Here is a 21,275-nt window from a genome sequence, read left to right as displayed (position 1 = left end):
AAAAATAGTGGCCAAAGACAGATGAGGAATATAGTGCACTTAATGCCCTGCCTGGGTATTATGTTTCATCTTTTGTAAATTTCCTTCCTGGAGCACTAGTATTCTTTCTCTTCTGATAAAATAACTTTTAGTTATTGATTCATCCAAATAGTAATGACTAACGCTATTAGACTCTCAGATGATGCCTGCAGGTAGAAAATGGAAGGTTCTGATAATCAGGGAGCATGTCATGATAGAACCCTTGGAAGAAAGTCCCAAGGGGTAGTTTGCAAACATCCCTACCATGCACCCATTTCACAGATCTGATTGCAATAGGTGGGCAGCAACTGCCTAAACCTCTCCTTATAAGGCACCGTGTACCATGAACTCTTACAATTAGCAATGGAAAAATGAGAAGGGGCTTAAAGATCAATTTGCCCCAACCCATCATTTCAAAGATAAGGGAACAGATGTTGAAGTTAAATAATGCCCCACAAGTTAAAACGATGAGCTGGACCCCAGCGTCAATACTAGTTTGTAACACATCACTAACCCTTAAAACACTAAGATGTCTATCTAAATATGAAGATTTCCTCAAGGCTGTTTTGTCAGGATATTTACATAAAAAAAGTCTCCATATCATAGAAAAGCCTGAAAATGACCTGAACAACCCAGGAGACTCTGAGGTTCTGGAGGGCAGGGACTGGGTGATACTCATGCCCGCATTTCCCACGTCCAGTTTACGCTGTAAGTATGCTGAGCACTCAGATGTGTGTGGAAGTGATCAAAGAGAACGTGCAATGGAATGACTGAATTTTCAAAACAATTGCTACCTTTGCTTGTGCGCAACTTACAAAAAGTACTTAATCTCATAAATTACCTAATAAGATGAACATTATCAGGTCAAGCCAGTTTTTCCTAAACCGTGAAACCTTTTCTGCCTCAGTTTGAACAACTGAAGATGGAGTGTATCAAAAGGATCCTGGTAAGAACAACTTCCACAAACACCTCCGGTGCTCTGACACAGAGGTGTTTCTGATACACATACTGAAGACGGCGTGTGATGGCAAGTAAGAGCACACGCCAGCGTCACCTTAAGGCCCTGGAGCGCTTAGGAATTTTGTGGAGTATCTGAAGCAAATGTTCTAACCCCAGGATAGCAGCCCCTGTTCCAAGTTGACGATTGAATGCAAACCGAAATAAAACAAAAATTGGAAGCTAAGTCTCCAGGGGAATCACGCAGTCCACTTCCAAGCCTTGTGTGGACCGACAAAGGCTTTATAAGTCCCAGAAACAGGTAAGGCAGAAAATGTCTTTAACAAGTTGTGTAACTGTAAAATAAAAGGTACAGTACGACTTGATGAAAAATAACCAAGTAAGACAAAGGGTGCTCCAGGGACGTGTCACTGAACAGAAACCCTGATTTGCAACATGTTAGAGAAGAGGCCTTCAGGGGCCTGTACTGAGCGCAAAGGAAATAACCTAGGAATCAACTGTGAGGCATGCTGCGGCTTTCCTCTCAAAGCTGACCTGGTGTCATACTGCAAATGCTGAAAAATGATCATATAGATTGACACAGTGCTTGAACTGCTTCTCACTAGCCTCCAGAAAATGCCACAGAGTCAGGCCTGGGCAGAACCCTGGCGGTTTACTCACAGGAGAGCTGAGCCCATCTCTGACTCAGGGACAGCAGTCACTGCAGGGTAGGGTCTTGGTGCTGAAAACAGGGCGGGCAAATCCACTTACTGAACAGGGAGCCCTCCTCTCTCCTTCCTCTGCTCCATTCCCAAGCATGGAATCAGAGGATTTCTTTCTGGAGAAATCAACTAACCCAAGAGAAAAGACCTTAGCAACTGATACTTAGGGGTCCCCCAGTGAAAGCCAGCCAGCACTTTATACAAACAGTGAAGCCTACTACCCAGTAAGCTCTGTCTCTGCTTAGAGCTCGTGATCAGATCTGAGTGCCTTCAATACAAACAGATAACCAAGGATCGCTGGGCATTTGAGGAAAGCTTTTAACGTGACAGACAAAAATTATAAAAGAAAAAAGGGAATTCAAAAGAAACAGCAAAATCTAGTAACAGAAGAAAACATTGTTTAAAAATCATGAAACAAGAAAAAATGATATGCTCAGAGAGATAAGACAATGCATCCATGAAAAGTACGGGTTATCAGAACCAGAATAAGCAATGGCTCTTGAAAATTAATAAAAAGATAGCAGAAATTAAATATTTAATAAAAGTTGGAAGATAAAGTTACAGAAATTTTCTAGAAGAAACTGCAAAACGGAAAAAATTAAGAAAACGAAAGGACTGCTCTAGATGATCTAACTGCTAACAGGAATTTCCAAAAGAGAGGATAGAAAATGGAAGGAGGAAATTTTCCAAAGAATAATGGAAGACAATACCCTAAAACTGAAGGGCAGAGTTTTCAGACTGAAAAAGCCCACTGAGTAGCCAGTACAATGAACAAAAAAGGCCCACAATTTTATAAAATTTCAGAGCATGAGGGATAAAGAAGATTCTAAGAGAAGGGGTATAAAACTGGTCCCACCCGAAGGAGGAGGAATCAGAACTGTATCAGCTTCTTAGCATTGGAAGCTACAAAAATCAGCAATGCCTCAATATGCTGTAGGAAAATGATTTCCAACCTGGAATCCTACCCAACCAGATGATCAGTCAAGCTTGAGGGAGGAGAATAAAAACAATTTTAGACCTGCTAAAAACAAATGTATTATCTTACAGTTTTAGAGGTCAAAAGTCTGAAATGTGATTCACTGGGCTAAATCAAGGCATCAGCAGGGCTGCATTCCTTCTAGGGGCTCTAGGGAGAATCTGCTTCCTTGCTTTTTCCAGCTTATGGAAGCTGCCTGCATTCCTTGGCTTGTGACCCCTTCCTTCATCTTCAAAGCCAGTAGAATAGCATCTTCAAATCTCTGGCTCTCACCCTCCTGCCTTCCTCTTATAAGAACCTTTATGGGGCTTCCCTGGTGGCGCAGTGGTTGAGAGTCCGCCTGCCGATGCAGGGGACGCGGGTTCGTGCCCCGGTCCGGGAAGATCCCACATGCCGCGGAGCGGCTGGGCCCGTGAGCCATGGCCGCTGAGCCTGTGCTCCGCAGCGGGAGAGGCCGCAGCAGTGAGAGGCCCGCGTACCGCAAAAAAAAAGAACCCTTATGATTACATTCGGCCCACATGGATAATCCAGGAAAATCTCCCCATCTCAAGATCTGTAATCACAGCTGCAAAGTCCCTTTTGACAGGTAAGGTAACATATCCCATAGGTTCCAGGGATTAGGATGTGGGCATCTTTTGGAGGTCATTATTCTGCCTACCATACGAAGCCTCAAAATTTGTATCTGCTGTGCATCCTTTCTCAAGAAGATTAAGGAGGCCTCCCCAAACTCTGATGTCCGCCTCCTCAATTCAGTGAGACAGGTGAGCTGTTTCTGTTTTCCCCTCAGCACTGCAGCCTGGAAAATGCCTTGAGGAGTAAGCTGGGACGATCACAGGGCTCTCCTTATTTGTTTCCCTTCTCTTAGGAATCATGGTGCTGCACAACCTGTTTTCCAGTGTCCAAAGTCCATTGTTTCTTTTTTTTTCTTCCTCCCAGTCTGTTTTCAACAGGAGAACAACGCCCATGGCATTTCAAGGACAGAAGAAAAAGTTTCCAAGGCTTCTTTAGGTATCATGCCTACCTGTAACTCTAACGCCTTTATTCACAACCCTATTCCCATTCACAATCCAAATTAGTGAACTGAGGTATCCTACATAATCCGAGAGAGACAGTCGGAGAGACAAACAGAATGAGAGAGATGGACAGACAGATTAGGAACAAGTAAGGAGCCTGATGTTGTGAAGGACAATGCCTAGAAATCTAGGTTCTCGCCCCAATTCTGTTGCTAACTGGGTCTGTGCTTTTAGTAATTTAACATCGCAATGCCTCAGTTTCCTCACCACGTAGGACAACTGTGAACTAAGACTGTGGAATACTTCTTCCACAAAACACTGTTATCCTTTACTTCCTCTTAAATCCACCCGCCCCACTACAGCCTCAATCCCGCCTCCTCAGGGCAAAGTTATAACTGGCCACATTCCTTCTAATGCTTTCTACCCCAGAAGACCAGAATTGGTACTAAGCTCTGGAATTTCTGCCATTTATAGTTACGCCAGCATGGCCAAAACACAATATTAACCTCAATGCCAGATTCCTGCTGAATTCCAAATGAAAGTTATTTCTTCTCTGTACTTTCTACAAGAAGCAGAAACTAAAGCCTTTCCTTGTTCATCGAGCCTACTAATTATTCAGATAAATGTTTACTTTCAATTCCTCCTAAAGAATTCATACAAAATAATTTTTCTGTTCTATTACCAACACCAAAATCAACTTTTTCCTGTGAATTCCATGGCTTATAGAACACCTCAGTATAGAATCTAGTTCACTAGCTTTATTTCTTTGAGCAACGAAGGAAGAAGTATTTACATCTGACAAAGTCATTTCCTAATTTTGCTTGGGCCAATCTGTTAGTGGTGGTTTGGTGGAAACCTTTACTCAAGTCAGATTCTTCCCTACATACCTTCTTGTGGTCCTCCGAAACCAGCCCTTACGTTCCCCTCTGTTTCTCTTGCTCTCTCTCTTTCTGTCCGTTTCTCACAGCTCAGTGTTCTTTCCCACACCCCACAGAGTGACACAGCACCAAACTGCAGAGCATGGCATGGTGGGCGGAACTGCAATCAGCCATTACCTGGTGAGATCCAGAAGGTAGGCTCTTTACTAGACCCTCTGTGTCGGAGGGGGACTTCCGTGGAGCCTGCTTAACCGGTGACACATTCTCTGATGTATTGCAGCTGATGAGTTGGCAATTTGGAGAATGTAAAAAAAAAAAAGGAATTAAAATAAATGGAAACAAAAAATATAGAAATGCAAGTGATGACAAAATGAAGTAGAAGATGTATAAAAACAAAACTCAACAAAACAATGAGTATCAAAACAATCACGTATCTTGAAACTATTTTTTTATCCCTGACACTAATTCTTCCAAGTCAGTGAAGCTACTCCAGGGGAGGTACAAGAATCCAATGTGGTGCAATCTCTTTGCCCCAGTTTATAACAATGATATCTGCTGGATGGGATTCTGGCTACAATGTACATTTATCCTTTTGCTTCTTTGGCTTTTTTCCCTACCATAAATCCTCCTTTGGGATACAGGTTTAAAGGAGCAAGCTATACCTTCTTGATAGCAATTCGCTTTTGTGATCATCGAAGGCAAACCTCTTCTGAATGTGCTTCCAAAATGACAGACACTGATCCAGGCTCATAGCCTTGGCTTATCTCATTCCTTCCATCCCCTAGGTCCCCATAAGTTTGTTTCCCCATCAATTCCGCAACCAAACCCAAGAAAATTCAGGAAGTCATGGATGATAAGAAACTGTGGAATGCCACATCACACGGCCTGAACTTTTTCAGGGGCGTCGGGGTCTTCAACAGCAAGCCCTATCTCATAAATAAACCAGGGAAAGTGAATGCCAGGAGGTAACTCATTAGGGATTCCCTAATGGGATGTGTCTTCAGCAGAGCTTCAATCCCTTATAACGTACTTTTAAAAAATCTTAGGAGTGTGGAGAGAATCACATTTAAAGTGTCGTTACTAAGACCAAAGCGTACAAAGCATTCTGCAAACTGTGCCTTCTCTGAACCGGGAGGCTATATGCCACAAACCAAAATGGTTTGAGTATTGTAACACAAAGAGTCTAACTCAGTAATACTACAGTTCAAGTATTAAAAAAACTAAAACACACACACACACACAAAGGCATTTTACATGAAGAACATATACGTTCAGATGACCATAAAACCTGACAACCCAATTTCATTGGGATGGTACACTCAACATGTTTCTAACACAGACACATGACATATTTGTGGACAAACCATGATAGCTGTTGGGTTAGCTCAGAGCTGGCTAGTTAGTTGTCAACAAGGGAGATGGGCTGAATACATACACATGAATATTAACAGCAACGGCCAATGTGATTAGTTACCATGTGTCTAGTGGGAGTGGAAGAGGAGACCCAGCCCTGTTATAGTCCCAATGTGTCGTCTATGTCAGCTTTTCTTAAGAAGTGGAAGATAGGCAGGATCTGATCCCGGCACACCAAGGTAGAAAAGGCAGGGGAGGGGGAAAAAAAAACCAAAGTAAGAAGAATAGCAGCATTCACGATGCCATGCAGAATTCTAAGGCACACTTTTCTGTGCCTTTATTAACCCAAAAAGCGTGAACTACAGAGACTGGCGTGTCACCACCCTGGATTAGTTTCATGTCGAAAACCAATGCTTCGGTTACATTTCATCATAAACCACTCACCATGCAAGGGGGCAGGTGCAGTCAGCAGAATAGAAACATTCCAAGCAAATGATATCTGAATTTGAACACTTAAAACTCCTTAAAACACAGCACTCCTAAAAAGTAGAGCGGCACAGCCCAAAGCGAGAGGTCCCCACCATCCACCAGCCAGGGAGTCCAGGGCATGCAACCCTCAACCACAGTCCCTTCCGTGCACCGGGGACGCAGCTCGTGCTACATCAACTGAAACCCAGCCTCACTCTCAGTCTTACCACACGAGTTCTACCAAGCTTATACAGGCTAGCTTTCCAGCTGGAGTGGCAGAAAGAGAGGGTCCTTCAATTAGACACACACCCTATGCTCAAACATGTTCTCTTTGAGAAGCCGCAAACAAAACGAAAGTCTTCTTTATTGCTGGTATATTTTGCAACTCTTATTAACTCAGCTTGGATGAGTCCAGCCATGCATTCCAGAATGGTCAAAGCAATAAACCAAACTACAAACAGGAAAAGCCCTGCATCATCACATCAGGGGGGGGTCATTTATCAGCATACTCCTCTTATCATTATTATGTTTACCTAACTGAAAAGAAGAACCTTATGAGATTATTACCTAGAGATCAAGTTAAACTCATATTAGGTAAGTGATATCTGTGGCTTAATAATGCTAACTGCAGAGTGGATGATACTGAAACACAGAGCACAGACTACTGAGCAGTCCGTTTCACCAAACCTAAGAAAGAAACTGAAACAGGGATTAGTGTCATAGTCTACGTTTAACAGCAGGCCACTGATTTCTGCTTGCCCGTGTCAGAACATCTTCTAAGAAGATGGCTCGATTCCGACATGAATGCTAACGGTAGCTAATTCTTCACAATTCTTTTCCCATAAAGCATACAGAAGTTTTCATAAACTCTGATTCCTTCCCTCCACCCTTCCCCCCAAAAGCAGAGCTGCTTACCCGGTGTAATCCCGTTTAGAGTTTTTCCTTCTATAGAGGACAGCCAGAATCATGGTGATGAGCAGCGTGAGACCCAGGACCACAGCAGTAACTATACCCACCACCACCCAAACGGGAAACGCAGGCAAAATCTCTAGAGAGAAAGAACAAAACAGGTTTAAGGTACACTGCGACAGAGAGAAGAAATGGAATTGTATCAAGTTAATAAACAAGTGTCTTCCCTTAGCAATTACCATACCCTATTTGATTATCCAAATTATGAGATCCTAGTACCTAACTGATGACATAGGAACATTAGCTGATAAAGAATGAGCTTTAGAACTAAAAACATTTCTATATACATAATCCCTCTCAGTGCTCTAAAATCGAAGAAAAGCTGGGGATGTGAATTTACCTCAATCTATTCTCCAACAAAGCAGACTTTGTCTCAAAATGAGAGAGCAGAACCCGCATTGCCTGCTTATTCTCCAAAAAAGGTGAAGAAATAGCTATACTGTTTCTGCCAATGTTAAAGCTTTCTCCTGGAGAATATTAAAACAATATTAATCTCCTTCTTTCCCAATACTCACCCCATCCAACTATAATGAATCTGGCCTTACTTCTAATTAACAGTGAAAAATTCATACTCCTTTAATCTGATCAGTATGCCCCAGACAGCAGGTTTATAAATGGAGAAATCAGCCACTCCGGTGGGAATGAGCTCCCTGACCCCCAGGCATGTTCGGTAGAGCCACAGGTCGATGGAAACAGGGAGCATAACTGTATGGCAGAAATACCCCTTTCAAACACACCCTGAAATGTAACTCTTGTTCTCTAACTAAGCATGAAATAAAGGGGACTGAATCATTACTGCAAAAATACTCAAGGAAGTACCTTTCTCTACAACATAAAGCCTAATGTGTCCTGGCTGGACAACAATGTCAGGCGGATTTTTGACATCACAGATGTAGGTGCCGTTGTGTATAAACTGCATATTTTCTATGTTGATTGACGCATCTTTCTTGTCGAGGTCTCCAGCCCAGCTGATTCTGTCCTTAAATGGTGGGTAATTCCCGGCATACACTTGCCCTTGGGAGTAGTGGAAAAACTGCAATTAGAAAAAAAGAACACATGAGCTATTCTCAAAGGTAGAAGTTCTAAACTCTATTATAGGCATGCTGTGAAGGGTTTTTTTAAAAAAAGACGTCATCTGAGGAGCTCCAATCAAGATGGCGGAGTAGAAGGATGTGAAAAAAAGACTTCATCCAGAAAGAAATGCCACATCATATTACAAATCTCAGGCTATAGAACCTAAGCCAGACAGGGATTTAGAAATCATGGAGTTCAACCCTGTTTCAGTTGGAGAAATAAATGTGTACGTTCTCTCTAAACCTTTCAATAGCCCAGTGGTGTAGCAATTACCACCCATATTTTTATAATAAGGAAATGGAGACTCAAAGAAACCATTTGCCCAATGTCACAATGACAATAGGTGGTGGATCCAGAGTTAAAGTCAGGACCACCTGACTCTTCAAAGCCAGTGCTCTGATGGGCACCACAGTTGAGCCCAGTGAATCCAAAGGTTTCAGCCTTAACTCACAAAGCTTACCATTAAGATATGCAAAGCCATCAAGAAAAAGAAGCCCAAATATCACAGATCAGTTAATCTGATGGGTTCCCCAGTCTTATTGGTTTCCTACAGAAAAGTCATGGACGTGTGAAAATAACACAGCCCAGACAACCCAAAATGTTCTCGTCCGCCTTTGCAGGTTCAGCCTTTAGCCCCTTCCTCTTTCCACTCTCACTCTCTCCTCAGACCTGCTTTCAGCAAGGGAACTCATTTCTCAAAGTAACTTTGTCAAACCCAGCCCCCTGGAAGTAAGGTCAGGCCTGGTGGGTGGGGATCTATCCTGATATGCGGCTTCAATCCAAGCACCTCTGCTAGAGGCTGGATGTCTGTTCATATTCACAGATGGGGCGACAGTGGGGTTAGGGGAGGGTGGTGGAAATGAGCATTAGTCAACCACTGAGCTGCACTGGCAATCCAAGCACAACATTTTCAGAACCTTTTGTGGAAGCTGCAAACCCCTGTGCAATCTCACCCATTCCTATGACTTAATGGCCATCTACATTTTGTTAACGCGCAAACCTCTCTCACGCATAGTGCTTCCTGGAGCTCTAGACCCCAATCCAACTGCCTACTCACGCAGCTGCCTCCACCCTCCAAGTCTGCCACCTTCTCCTATCAACTCCACCTTCTACCTGTGTATCTCATCTTGACTGATGGCTACATGCCAGTCTCCCAAACCATAAATTTTGGAGTTATCGTTAATTCCTCTGTCTTCCTTCCCATCCAATTAATTTCCCGATCCTGGGACTTCCCTGGTGGTCCAGTGGTGAAGAATCCACCTTCCAATGCAGGGGATGCGGGTTCCATCCCTGGTCGGGGAACTAGCATCTCGCATGCTGTGGGGCAACTAAGCCCGCGCTCCACAACTACTGAGCTCGTGTGCCTCAACTAGAGCCCGCATGCCGCAAACTACAGAGCACACACACCCTGGAGCCTGCACGCCACAACTAGAGAAGAGAAAACCCACAGGTCACAACTAGAGAGAAGCCCGTGCACCACAACAAAAGATCCTGCATACCTCAACGAGGATCCTGCATGCCGCAACTAAGACCTGACGCAGCCAAAAATAAGTAAATAGATAATGAATCATTAAAGAAAAAAAAAATCCCCAATCCTGTCAATTCCATGTCCTAAGTTTCTCTTTTCTATTTAATTCCCACTGATAATACCTGATGTTCATGTCCTCAGCATCTTGGGCTATGACCTCTTAACTGGTCTCAAGCTCCTCTAATCCATCCTCCACAAGGCCTGAATGATTATTGGGAAAAAAAAAATTAAAAACCATTTATCAAATATATACCCTGTGTTTACTATAACTAATGCTTGTTAGGAACTATGAAGGCTCTGAGGTTTTACCCTCCCTGCAAGTCTGCCACAGGTTCACAGATGCTGGCAGAAGACACAAGACTCCTGGGAAGTCTTTGTTCTCATGAAGAAGACTTGGAGACAAAGGACCCTATTACTTACAAACAGCCAGCAGCATGTTTTTATCTGTGGCCCCTGCCCCCCAAGGCCCACAGGGACGGCACGGAGGGGCTTGGGTGGATGCTGTGCGTGCAGAGGCTCGGTATCACAGCTGAGGAGCCCCAAGCTTAGGAAACCCAAATCTTTTATAATGGCCCCAAAGGGAGACATATTACTATCTTGGACAGTAAGCAAACCTGTACTCTGCTCCAGAGGGAGACAGCGTCTCTGCCTTCCAAAGCTAGTCACTGAACAAGAAAGGTAGCCAGGGCCTCTGCTTGTAAGATGGGCAGAAATGTGAAGTACCATGAAAAGTAACACTCTGACACTCATAACCACGCTGCAAGGTGAGATTCACCTTGCCAGATATTTGGCAAATGAGGAAAGAGGCTCAGAAAACCTTAGTGACTTACTCAAGGTCACAGGTCTCAGAGACAGAATTCAAAGCTTAAGCTATTTTCATTATTTAATGCCTCTCATGTCTGATTATATCTCGCCTGCCCCAAACCCTTCACCTCTCTTCTTAACCAGGAAATAAACCATAAACTCTTAGCTTAGCAAACAAGTCCTTCTGTCATCTGGTCTCTGCTTTCCTTCCTACCTCATCTACAAGTATCCTCTGAAGCAGCAACATAGACCTACACTACACTCTTTCCCACCTTTGGGTCTCCGCAAACCTCTCCCTCATCAGACTGGGTGCCCTCTGAAGGCAGGGTGCAAGCTGTATTTCTCTCTGTGCTCCTCCACACTTAGCACAGCACAGGAACTGTATGTTTGCTGAACCGCACTGATTAATAACGCTTTGGTCAAACCAGTAAGAAAGAGAGAAATGAAACAGTAAAAAAACTCACACACAAAAAGGGACTAGATCTCCTTATCAACCAACATTTATTAAGTAAAAGCCACTGTGTTAAAACCATGAGGGACGCCAAAGGTGTAAGATAGATCTCTACCCTCAAAATGCTTACATTCAAGATAAAGAAGAGAAAAACTGTCATAGCAAGGGAGTGGCCCAGAAAACATGGGCAGAGAGTTTTTAAGAAGAGATAAAAAGATCAAAAGAGGTCTTATGGAGGGATCACAATGTGAAGATGGGATACAACTTAAATGGCAAGAGTTCAGAAGTGGAAAAACAAAGCAATAAAGCACTTTTTACGAGACTGAAGGAGATCACGTGAGAGAATAGAAGTGGGGCTAGAACAAACAAGCACTGTTTGCAATGGGAAACTCTGAGGACTCTGACTAGGGCAGTGGTGAGGTGAAAGAACTGTTTTAAGGGGCTTCCCTGGTGGCGCAGTGGTTGAGAGTCCGCCTGCCGATGCAGGGGACACGGGTTCGTGCCCCGGTCCGGGAGGACCCCACATGCCACGGAGCGGCTGGGCCCGTGAGCCATGGCTGCTGGGCCTGCATGTCCGGAGCCTGTGCTCCGCAACGGGAGAGGCCACAACAGTGAGAGGCCCGTGTACCGCAAAAAAAAAAAAAAGAACTGTTTTAAGACAAGGCACCTGATAGACTGCAGGACTGGGTTGAAAGATGGATAATTTGAAGTCGGGGAATAACCAAGGGGGTTGCCGCACAAGTCGCGGCACACAGTTTTTATCACTTAATGGAGAGGGGAGAAGCAGGAAGGCTGACAAAAAGCTAGATGCCAGAAACAAAGTAGGAAGAGCCAGCAAACGTCCTTATTTCTCAGGGTGGGTGTGAGGAATAGAAGGGAAGAGGTAGTGGATGGGGAAGGAAGGACAACCACCCCCTCTACAAAGCTCGAGATTTAAAAAAAAAATCAGGTCCCTAGAAGAACATAAATACCCCAAAAGAACTAGCACAGAAGGGAAACAGAGGGGAGAAAAGATGAGCTCTGTTTTAGACATGTGGACCCTAATTCCATGGACCAGAAAACCCATATCTGGTATGCTGGGCTTGATTTTACTTCTCCTGAAAATCTATAAAAACGAAGAGTGTCCTGCTCATCTTATTAACTATGCCCTGACATTTGGGAGGTAAAGGATCCTGTATCAGTGACTGAACATTCTGGAATGAACCATAATCAGACTGGTGTGTAAGTATAAATTGATTAGCTAAAAACATTAATCAGAAATACGGCATGTTTGGACTTCCCTGGTGGCACAGTAGTTAAGAATCTGCCTGCCAGCGCAGGGGACACAGGTTCGAGCCCTGGTCTGGGAAGATCCCACATGCCACAGAGCAACTAAGCCCGTGCGCCACAACTACTGGGCCTGTGCCCTAGAGCCCGTGAGCCACAACTACTGAGCCCATGTGCCACAAATACTGAAGCCCACGTGCCTAGAGCCGATGCTCCACAACAAGAGAAGCCACCGCAATGAGAAACCCGTGCACCGCAACGAAGAGTAGCCCCCCGCTCGCCGCAACTAGAGAAAGCCTGCGCGCAGCAACGAAGACCCAACATGGCCAAAAATAAATAAGTAAGTAAATAAATAAATAAATTTATTAAAAAAAAGAAATACAGCATGTTCTTAATATTAAGGCTTGGGGTATGTAAACCTGCTTTGACCCACATGACAAGAATGTTTTGAGCATAAGTAAAACTGCTCTTTGAAGGAAAGAGCATCTGGGTGTCTTCCTGATGATGCTTTACTTTCTATAGATAAAACAATGTCCCTCACTTCTAGTCTGGCAAAAGATGTCAGTGGGAAATCTTCACAAATTTAAATAATTCTTTGGACTCTCCTGGGTAAATCTGTGTGTTTAATTTTGCATCTATAGGATACGTGTTCCATGTTGATGCCATATTTATGGGAAGCAAAAGAATGCCTCTGACTCTGCTTCCCCATGACATTTGCATGGTTTCCTGCTCTCACTAACTCTGGGACTCTTTTACCCAGAACCATACCCAATTGGACCCAGTGAGGAAGTCATATAAATTTGTAATCTCTGACTTTACCTCACCTTTCCTTCCTATTCAGACACAACACCCAAGGGGCCTTCCTTTTTATAAATCCTGAGGGACACAGGTCCACTCAAACATTTGGAAATCAGGCATACATTCCAACCCAGTACACAGATAGATAGGTAGATAGAGATATCAATATCAGTATCAATATAGATAAGAAGCTGCATTTAAGAGATGCTGAATTTATTTTTTTGGAGAGTCTGAAGCAAAAGAAGGGCCTTGAAGTCCCTGATAACAAACTCACTCATTTTGCAAGTGTGCAATCAGAAGGCTGGATCGTTAATCACACTAGAGCAGTAAAGAACCCCGTGAGGTATGACCAGCGGACAGCAGACAAGCATTCCTACCGACACAGTGGTGTCAGTCCCCTCTGGCTGGAAGCTCCAGGAGACTGAGGTCAACGTGCCGGTCGTGTTAGTAGACTTGAACTTGCATGTCAGCTTCCCTTGTGTCCCATTTGCCACGAAGATTTCTTTTGGTGTATACACCTCCAGGGCCGATACACCAGCAGTCACTGGAGAGAAAGGAACAAGGAAAGCTTAAGAGTAGGAGTTAGCATGAATACCACTGTGCATGTTTATCAGAGGACAAAGAAAAGATACAAGAACCGTTACAAGATGTATACAGTAATCCATCAGCACTGTGTACTATACATTTCTGGCAGAATATTATATAGCCAGGTACTTCCTACAGACTAAACCACTGAGAGTCTGGGATTTTTGCTTTCTAATAAGAAGACATTTTTACTGGTTCAGTTATACCTAATATTTATGTTTTCTTTTGAACTAGCAGACTATTTTTCAGAGCAGTTTGAGGTTTGCAGAAAGTAGGGAGTTCCCATATATTCCCTCTCGCTTCCCCCAAGCCCCAGTTTCCCCTATTATTAACATCTTGCATTCGTGTAGCACTAACGTTGAGAATATTCTATATTTGGAATCACTCAGTAAATGTAGCCTTTTCAGATTGGCTTCTCTCACTTATATTAATTTAAGCTTAATATTAATATATTAAGCTTATTAATATTAATTTAAGCTTCCTCCATGTCATTTTGTGGCATGAAAGCCCATTTCATTTTATTGCTGAATAATATCCTTTGTACGGACGTACTACAGTTTATCCATTCATCTACTGAAGGACATCTCATCATGCTTCTCTGACGGTCTGTTTTTAATGATGTGGAGGCCATAGTTTTACTTCTTTAAATAGTTCTCATATTCACCTGCTACATTTCAATTTATATCAAGTTGATCTTTTCTCATCTTCCATATATAAAGCAATTAAAACTGTTTGAGGTAAGAAATCACTTTATTTTAAAGCCATGTTTATTATTTAACTAACCCTTTTCCTATAAGGTATTTAAGGCAAAAATAACATATCTTGCTTTCATTAGTGAAATCTTACCTACCTCTGGATTTTAGTGTGCTAGATACACGTGTACTCAAGAAATAACTGACCACACTGGGTCACATATTCATTTATTCACTGAGTTTTTTCAGTTAGCCTAAGCCCAGGAAGTAGTAATTAAAATGTCTATCACTTGGCATATAAAAATAGCTCTTTTTCCGAGATCTATAATCAGAGGCAACTGCAAGAATTATTAAGGATTCCTGCTAAAATAAAATAATCTTCACGCAAAAACAGACCCTTTCATGGACTAAAGAAGGTTAGAAAGAAACTTATTTGGCCTAAAAGTGGAAACAATTAGAGCTAATATAGAAGAGATTAAAAACACCCATTTTCAAAATAAGGTTTTTTTAAAGAAATAGTCAGGAGAGTATCCCTATCTGCAGTGTTCCAATTATTCTTAGAATGTAACAGACAAGCAGAATAAGGAAGGGTATTGTCACCCAGGACTGATGGTCATATTCAGAATTTTTTCTTCCTGAGGTCTTAACTATGACTCCAGGCTAAGGAGAACAAGAGTACTCCCCCATTCCTCCCAACCATCTTCCAAATGTTTATCCTCACGACACAATGGGCACTTTTGGCCATTCTTCTAAATAAACTGATAGCCACACTGCATCAAGCAGATTTTTTTCTGCTAAAGAGGGTGGATTATTATTATAGGGAACAATGGATTATTCTTCGTGGTCCAAACCTCAAAACAAGCCCTTCTTTTAACCAAGAAGCAAACAAAAGACAGTTCCTTGCTATTGTGGGTAGGCAGAAAAGCAGCCCCAGGGCACTTGAGTTCAAAATGAAGGACAAAGCATAAAACTGGACAATTTGACCAGTTTATTCCAGGGAGAAGCACTGGTTTGTAACCCTTATTTACTCTGTGTGATTTTGACTAGTTTTCTCCACTGGGATGAGCACTGCATGGAAAGCCACAGTCTTTAAAGTCAACAGATAAAGTTTCTCAAGGATTTTTTTCAAACCAGATCCCTGCCACAAGGCCTGGCTGCAAGAACTGTTACCCTGAGATGTTATTTAATGATGCAACTAGGCCAAGTGCCCAAGTTTACAGTCATGGAATTTTGACCAAAAAGACCAACCAAATGCCTAAATGGGCTTTTAGACAATCTATTTAAGACAGACAATTTAATTATGCCAAAGCTGGTTAATAAACAAGTGGCTTTTAAAAACAACAACATACCATCACTCTTTGGCTAATTTGGACATGCAGCTCTTGGAGCCAGGAAAATGAATTCTGACTCCAGCCAATCAGCCAGTTGCAGAAAAATAACTCCATACATAGCTAGTTAACTTCCTCTTATCCCTGGCTCTTTCTCCCACTCTTGTCATAATTCTTGGAGCTTCCATTAGTCATAGGAAGAACCTTCCAAAACCCTGATCTCTTTGTTTATCTTATCTTCTCCAATGATCTTATCCTCAGGCCTATCCCAGCTGCTAATTCCCATAATCATACCCTAGCCCAGGGTTTCTCAACCCTGGCACTATTGACAATCGGGCCAGATTAGTCTTTGCTGTGGGGCTTGCCTGTGTGTTATAGGATGTTTAGCAGCACCCCTGACCTCTACCAGGTGTCCGTAGCAGCTTTTCTCATTCCAGCTGTGACAACCAAAAGTGTCCTTAGACAATTGCAAATGTCCCCTCCTCAGGGGCAAATTGCTCCTGGTCGAGAACCGCTGCCTGAGACCCTATCATTAATACCTGTTCCCCCTCCACAATCTTAATTTTCAGGCTCTCTGCCCTCTGATTGACCACTTCTGACTTTCCAGAACATTTCCTCCAATACCCTGATTTTATCAATCCTTCAGCCACATTAGAACCCAGAATCCATCAGTCCTCCAATCCTTTTACTGTCTCATCCCCAGCATGTCTCCACTTGTCCCGCTCGGATTAGATCCACGGTGCAGCACAAGACTCGTCCCCTGGCTGCACCGTCAGCTCCCCTGCCTCTCTCTCCCGTCAGCGCATTCGCCCGGCCAGACCTCAACTCTGGTTAAGTCCACTTCTCTATCCATTCTGCATCTCTACCAGGGTGGCTGACCATAGCTGGAGAAAAGCACACAACCCCACTGACTGGTTTTACCTTAAATTCATGACCGCTAACTTCAAAGAGGACTCTTAATGGTGCCCAGCAATCCTCCCACATTTCCCTACTCCATCTAGGCTCCACTCTCCTAAATGACTATTTTATACTTTCCTCTCTAACCTCAACTGTGGACCTCCCCCTGCTTCTCTCACTCAGCTGATGACTGTGCTTCCTGTTTCCCTAAGAAAACAGAAGCAATCACAAGAGAACTTCTCTGTGTCCCCAACTACATCCTACCGTCACCTTCTGCATCTGTGCCCTGTCTTCCTATGTGGGAAATGTCTGCACTGCTCTCCACTGTGCACTGGATCTCATCTGCTCTCACGCACCTAGGGACACCAATCCAGCAAGTCTCCCTTTTTCTCCTGAATATTTCATTCTCTGAGCTACTGCCATCAGCCGTAGAATTATATACATTTATATCCCAACTTTAGGGGGAAAAAATCTTGACCCTGCATTGCCCCACAGCTAAGATCCCTTTGCCCTCCTCTAACTTGTAAATCTTGAAAGAATTGTCTGCAGTCACTGTGCACAGTCTCCCTCCTCCCACTATCTCCTGAAGAAACCCAATTCAGGCTTTCATCCCCAGTACTCCACTAAAACTGTTCTTGTTAAGGAATCCAACGACCTCCATGTGGCTAAACCAACAGTTAATTCTCAAATCTCATCTTATTGATCTGCCTGCATTTGATACAACTGATCACTCCCTCCTTTTTTTCCAGTTTGGCCTCTGAAACACCACCCTCTTTTGACTCTCTCATCTCATTACCTGCTCCTTTTCTCGTCCCCCTGACCTCTACATGCTGGACAGTCCCAGATCATCCCTCTGACCTCTTATCCATCATTCTCTTGATAACCTCATCTATATATCTATCTATTTGGGCTGCACCATGCGGCATGCAAGATCTTAGTTCCCCAACCAGGGATGGAACCTGCACCCCTTGCAGTGAGAAACCAGAGTCCTAACCACTGGACCGCCAGGGAAGTTGGTAACCTCATCTAGTTTCAGGGCTTTAAATACCTCCTAAATGCCAATGACCCCTGTACGTACACACACACACACACACACACACACACACACGTGTGTGCATACGTATTCAAACGTTTATCCAGCAATGTCACTTGGATCTAACTGGCATCTTAAATTTAACAATGTCAAGATTGAACCCCTGGTTCCCACCTCCAAACCTGCCCTTCCATGGGCTTCTCCATTTCAGTAAAGGACTCCAGACGTCCAGTGGCTGAGGTCAAAGCTCTGGACAACTCTCTTTCTCACAACTTACGCCTAAGCCGTCACAAAACATGTGTCTGTACAAAAAACATATATAGAAGTTGATCTCTCCATGCTCTTTCAGTGCTACCATCTTGGTTCAGGCCTCCATCACCTTTCACTCAGGTTATTTCCGTGACTTCCTAAGCTGGTTCTCTCTTCCACCTCATCCACTTAACTGTAGCCAATCCACGGAGCGGCCAGAGAGATCTCGGTAAAATGCAAGTCAGATCTTATCACTCCTCTGCTCAAAACCCTCCAAGTTCCCCACGTCAGCCAGGATCAGGTCTAGGTCCTCACAGTGACCCACAGAGCCTGATGTAAGCTAGCCCCCCCGGCCACCTCTCAGACTTCATCTCCTACGCCTCCTCCCTAAACATGCTGAGCAGCCACCCTGTCACCTTGTTGCTCCTCTGCCTGTGATGAGAGCCCCCAGGACAGAGAGTGCTATGGACAAGGAGACGGGAAGTCATGATGACATGAGAGCTGAGAGAAGGGCATTCAACCAAGAGAACTGCTGGGAGTCAGGTGCTCTGCACAGCTGATCTCAGGGAGAAGTTTCAGCAGAGACCTGTACTTAAAACTGCATGTGGTTACCATGCACATCATAGAAGCCCTAAGTGCTTACAGCAGTTTCTGATCAACTGCGATGAGCATGAACGCCAGCAAAGTTTCTCCTATGTGGGGAAAGAGAAGGAAAGCATAGATCTCCCCCTCAGACTACATGCCATGCAGCCCAAGCCAGGGATGAATTCACTGGTTTCTTAAACAATTGGGAATGGTTTGCTTTGTCAGCCTTTTCTTTTTCTTTAAGTAACTAGGGGTATTATGGAAGTACATACTAAAATTATTGTGAAATTCAGATGGCTTGTCTTCAGTCATAAAAGAGAGTTTTAAGGGGCTAGTTAAAATGGCTAAAGAACGCAAATATAAAGAGCACTGAGATGCAGAGAAACTATTGTTCTAATCCATGTCATCCCATGTCACTGTAGACTGGACTCCCAGTCTGAATAAGATATTACATAGGTTTTTCTTTAAGCCTCAGATTTACAATTATGGTATAGTGGCAAAAATTACTGTGAAAAGTATGAAAACTTTAGTTTAAAAACTCATTGATGGGGCTTCCCTGGTGGCGCAGTGGTTGACAGTCCGCCTGCCGATGCAGGGGATACGGGTTCGTGCCCCAGTCCGGGAGGATCCCACATGCCGCCGAGCGGCTGGGCCCGTGAGCCATGGCCGCTGAGCCTGCGCGTCCGGAGCCTGTGCTCCGCAATGGGAGAGGCCACAACAGTGAGAGACCTGCGTACCGCGGAAAAAAAAAAAACAAAAAACTCATTGATGGGGGGGAAAAAGTCTCCTGTTGAATCTTGGAAAAACCAGTTGCCTCAGGAATAAAAACACAGAAATGAAATGAAATGAAATAAAAAGATTAAATGATATACACATGTTTTTACAACCGGCCAACTTTGGATTCTGAGTTACATATTAACTTACAGATAAACTTCAGAATGGTAACAGGAGCTGAGCTTACTTTCTTCCTGGGGAAGGAATCTTGCTAAGTCACACTACAGTTCAAAGGGCAAGAAAACATATAAACAAAAACAACTCTTCTGATGTGCTCTGGGAAACAAATTTCTAAAATGCACCACTTTTGTTGCCCAAAAGTATCATTTAGCAGTGGGGTGATAATGACCCTCAAAGTAGGAGATCAATTCAAATGAAAAAGCCTGCAAAATCATTTGACAAGTATCAAAAAGACTGTGCAATCAACTCACTAAGGGTCATTTCTACAGTAGTCAAATATGATACCCCAAACTTGATATTTTTCCATTTTGGATGGAAACCTGAACAGTTTAGGGGAAAAAGGCGGGGGGGTAGGGTGCAAACACAGAATACAAACATCCATCACAAGCACAAAAAAAGCAAATTCAAGAATGGTTTGCCCAAAGGGCTATTTCCTGACATGATCTATTTCAATATTTTGAATTATTGAAGTAATACAATGTCAATCATGTCTCCCAATGTCAATCATGTCTCATGTTAGTACATGTCAGGGTGACCTTTACGCCAGTAAATTCAAACTCTGATACCACAAAATCATTTAAAATATACTGGAGTGGCATTATTAGGAATGAACAAACACTTTCATGGCGTAGTTTAAAATAACAGTGTTTTCATTGTTATTGTTAAAGCAATTCCTTGCCGTGTCGCTTCTGGGTCCATGAGTAATACACCCTGGTTTGTAAAAACCTTACCCTTTTAACAAACCCTGTTAAGGTTTTTCCTTGAAATTGAAAGGCTTTTGTTTTTACTTTTTATTTTTTTAAGTGCTTTGATGTGACCAGTATATTCTCCTCTAAAGAGTACAATCAAGCAATTTATTCAAACAGTTTTCCAGGCTATTTCTTGTTTGCTGTTGGTACACAGTGATAATCTGATATTGTAATATCACCTAGTGCAAGCGTAAATATGACCTTTTAAAACATAGTAAAAGAGAGGGACAAAAGAACACTGAACACAAAATTCAGACTAGTGGTTCTGATTGGAACGGGGCTTATGGCGCAGGACGTGTGCAGCACACACTGTTGGTCGTGTTTAATTTCCTAGGCTAGGTAGTGAGGGCATGGGAGCTTGTTTTTAATGTGTACCCTGCAAAGTGTATCGACGTGTGTGCGCACACACTCGCCCACTCTCTTTCTTTTGTATATATTTTATTTTTCATAATAAAAACTGATTTTTTTTTAAAGAGAGAAAGGAAGACATCAGTAGGTATTAAGAGATTTACTTCTTTAACTCCCGAATGCTCCAGTGAAAGCATCCAGCACATGATTCCCTCCTGGGAGCAGAGCTGTGACTCCTATAAACAGGCTGAATAAAGGGAAGCCAATGGACGGTGCGTGTCGGTGGGAAAAATGCCGGTGTCTAGTGAGAGGCCTCACGCCCGCCTCAGCATCAGGCCACCCTGCAGCTGAAGGGGGCTGCTTTCTGCCACGCATCAGGGCAATTCTGGACCTGCTTCAGCTGGGCGGCACAAAGTAAGGGGAGGCTAAAAAAATATACTCTATTCAATGAGCCATAAATATTAATAAACTAAGCTTTTCATTTGTCAGGAACACGCTCTTCCGTACGCTTTGTCTAAAGTTATGCTTCAGGCCACAGTCTAAAAATGACTTCCTCCCAGTGTCTGCCCCACATCCCTCACCCTGTGCCCCTTTACATCCT

The 21,275-nt window shown here is 43.3% G+C and overlaps 1 protein-coding gene across 1 annotated transcript in view; it reads right to left on the bottom strand.

Moving 5' to 3' along the window:
* Positions 1 to 21,275, bottom strand: part of MPZL1 (myelin protein zero like 1) — a 61,499-nt gene that overhangs the window by 8,383 nt on the left and 31,841 nt on the right. Inside the window, exons 2-5 of the mRNA XM_067728537.1 lie at positions 13,632 to 13,798; positions 8,153 to 8,366; positions 7,280 to 7,412; positions 4,721 to 4,823 (exon numbers count right to left, since the gene is read on the bottom strand). Of these exons, the coding sequence (XP_067584638.1) occupies positions 4,721 to 4,823; positions 7,280 to 7,412; positions 8,153 to 8,366; positions 13,632 to 13,798 (617 nt within the window). The remainder of the gene's footprint in view (positions 1 to 4,720; positions 4,824 to 7,279; positions 7,413 to 8,152; positions 8,367 to 13,631; positions 13,799 to 21,275) is intronic.

The sequence above is a fragment of the Pseudorca crassidens genome, chromosome 2 (genome assembly GCF_039906515.1).
Source record: "Pseudorca crassidens isolate mPseCra1 chromosome 2, mPseCra1.hap1, whole genome shotgun sequence".
NCBI lineage: Eukaryota > Metazoa > Chordata > Mammalia > Artiodactyla > Delphinidae > Pseudorca > Pseudorca crassidens.
The sequence above is the reverse complement of the archived record's forward strand: the minus strand, read 5'-3'. Positions and strand labels throughout refer to the sequence as shown.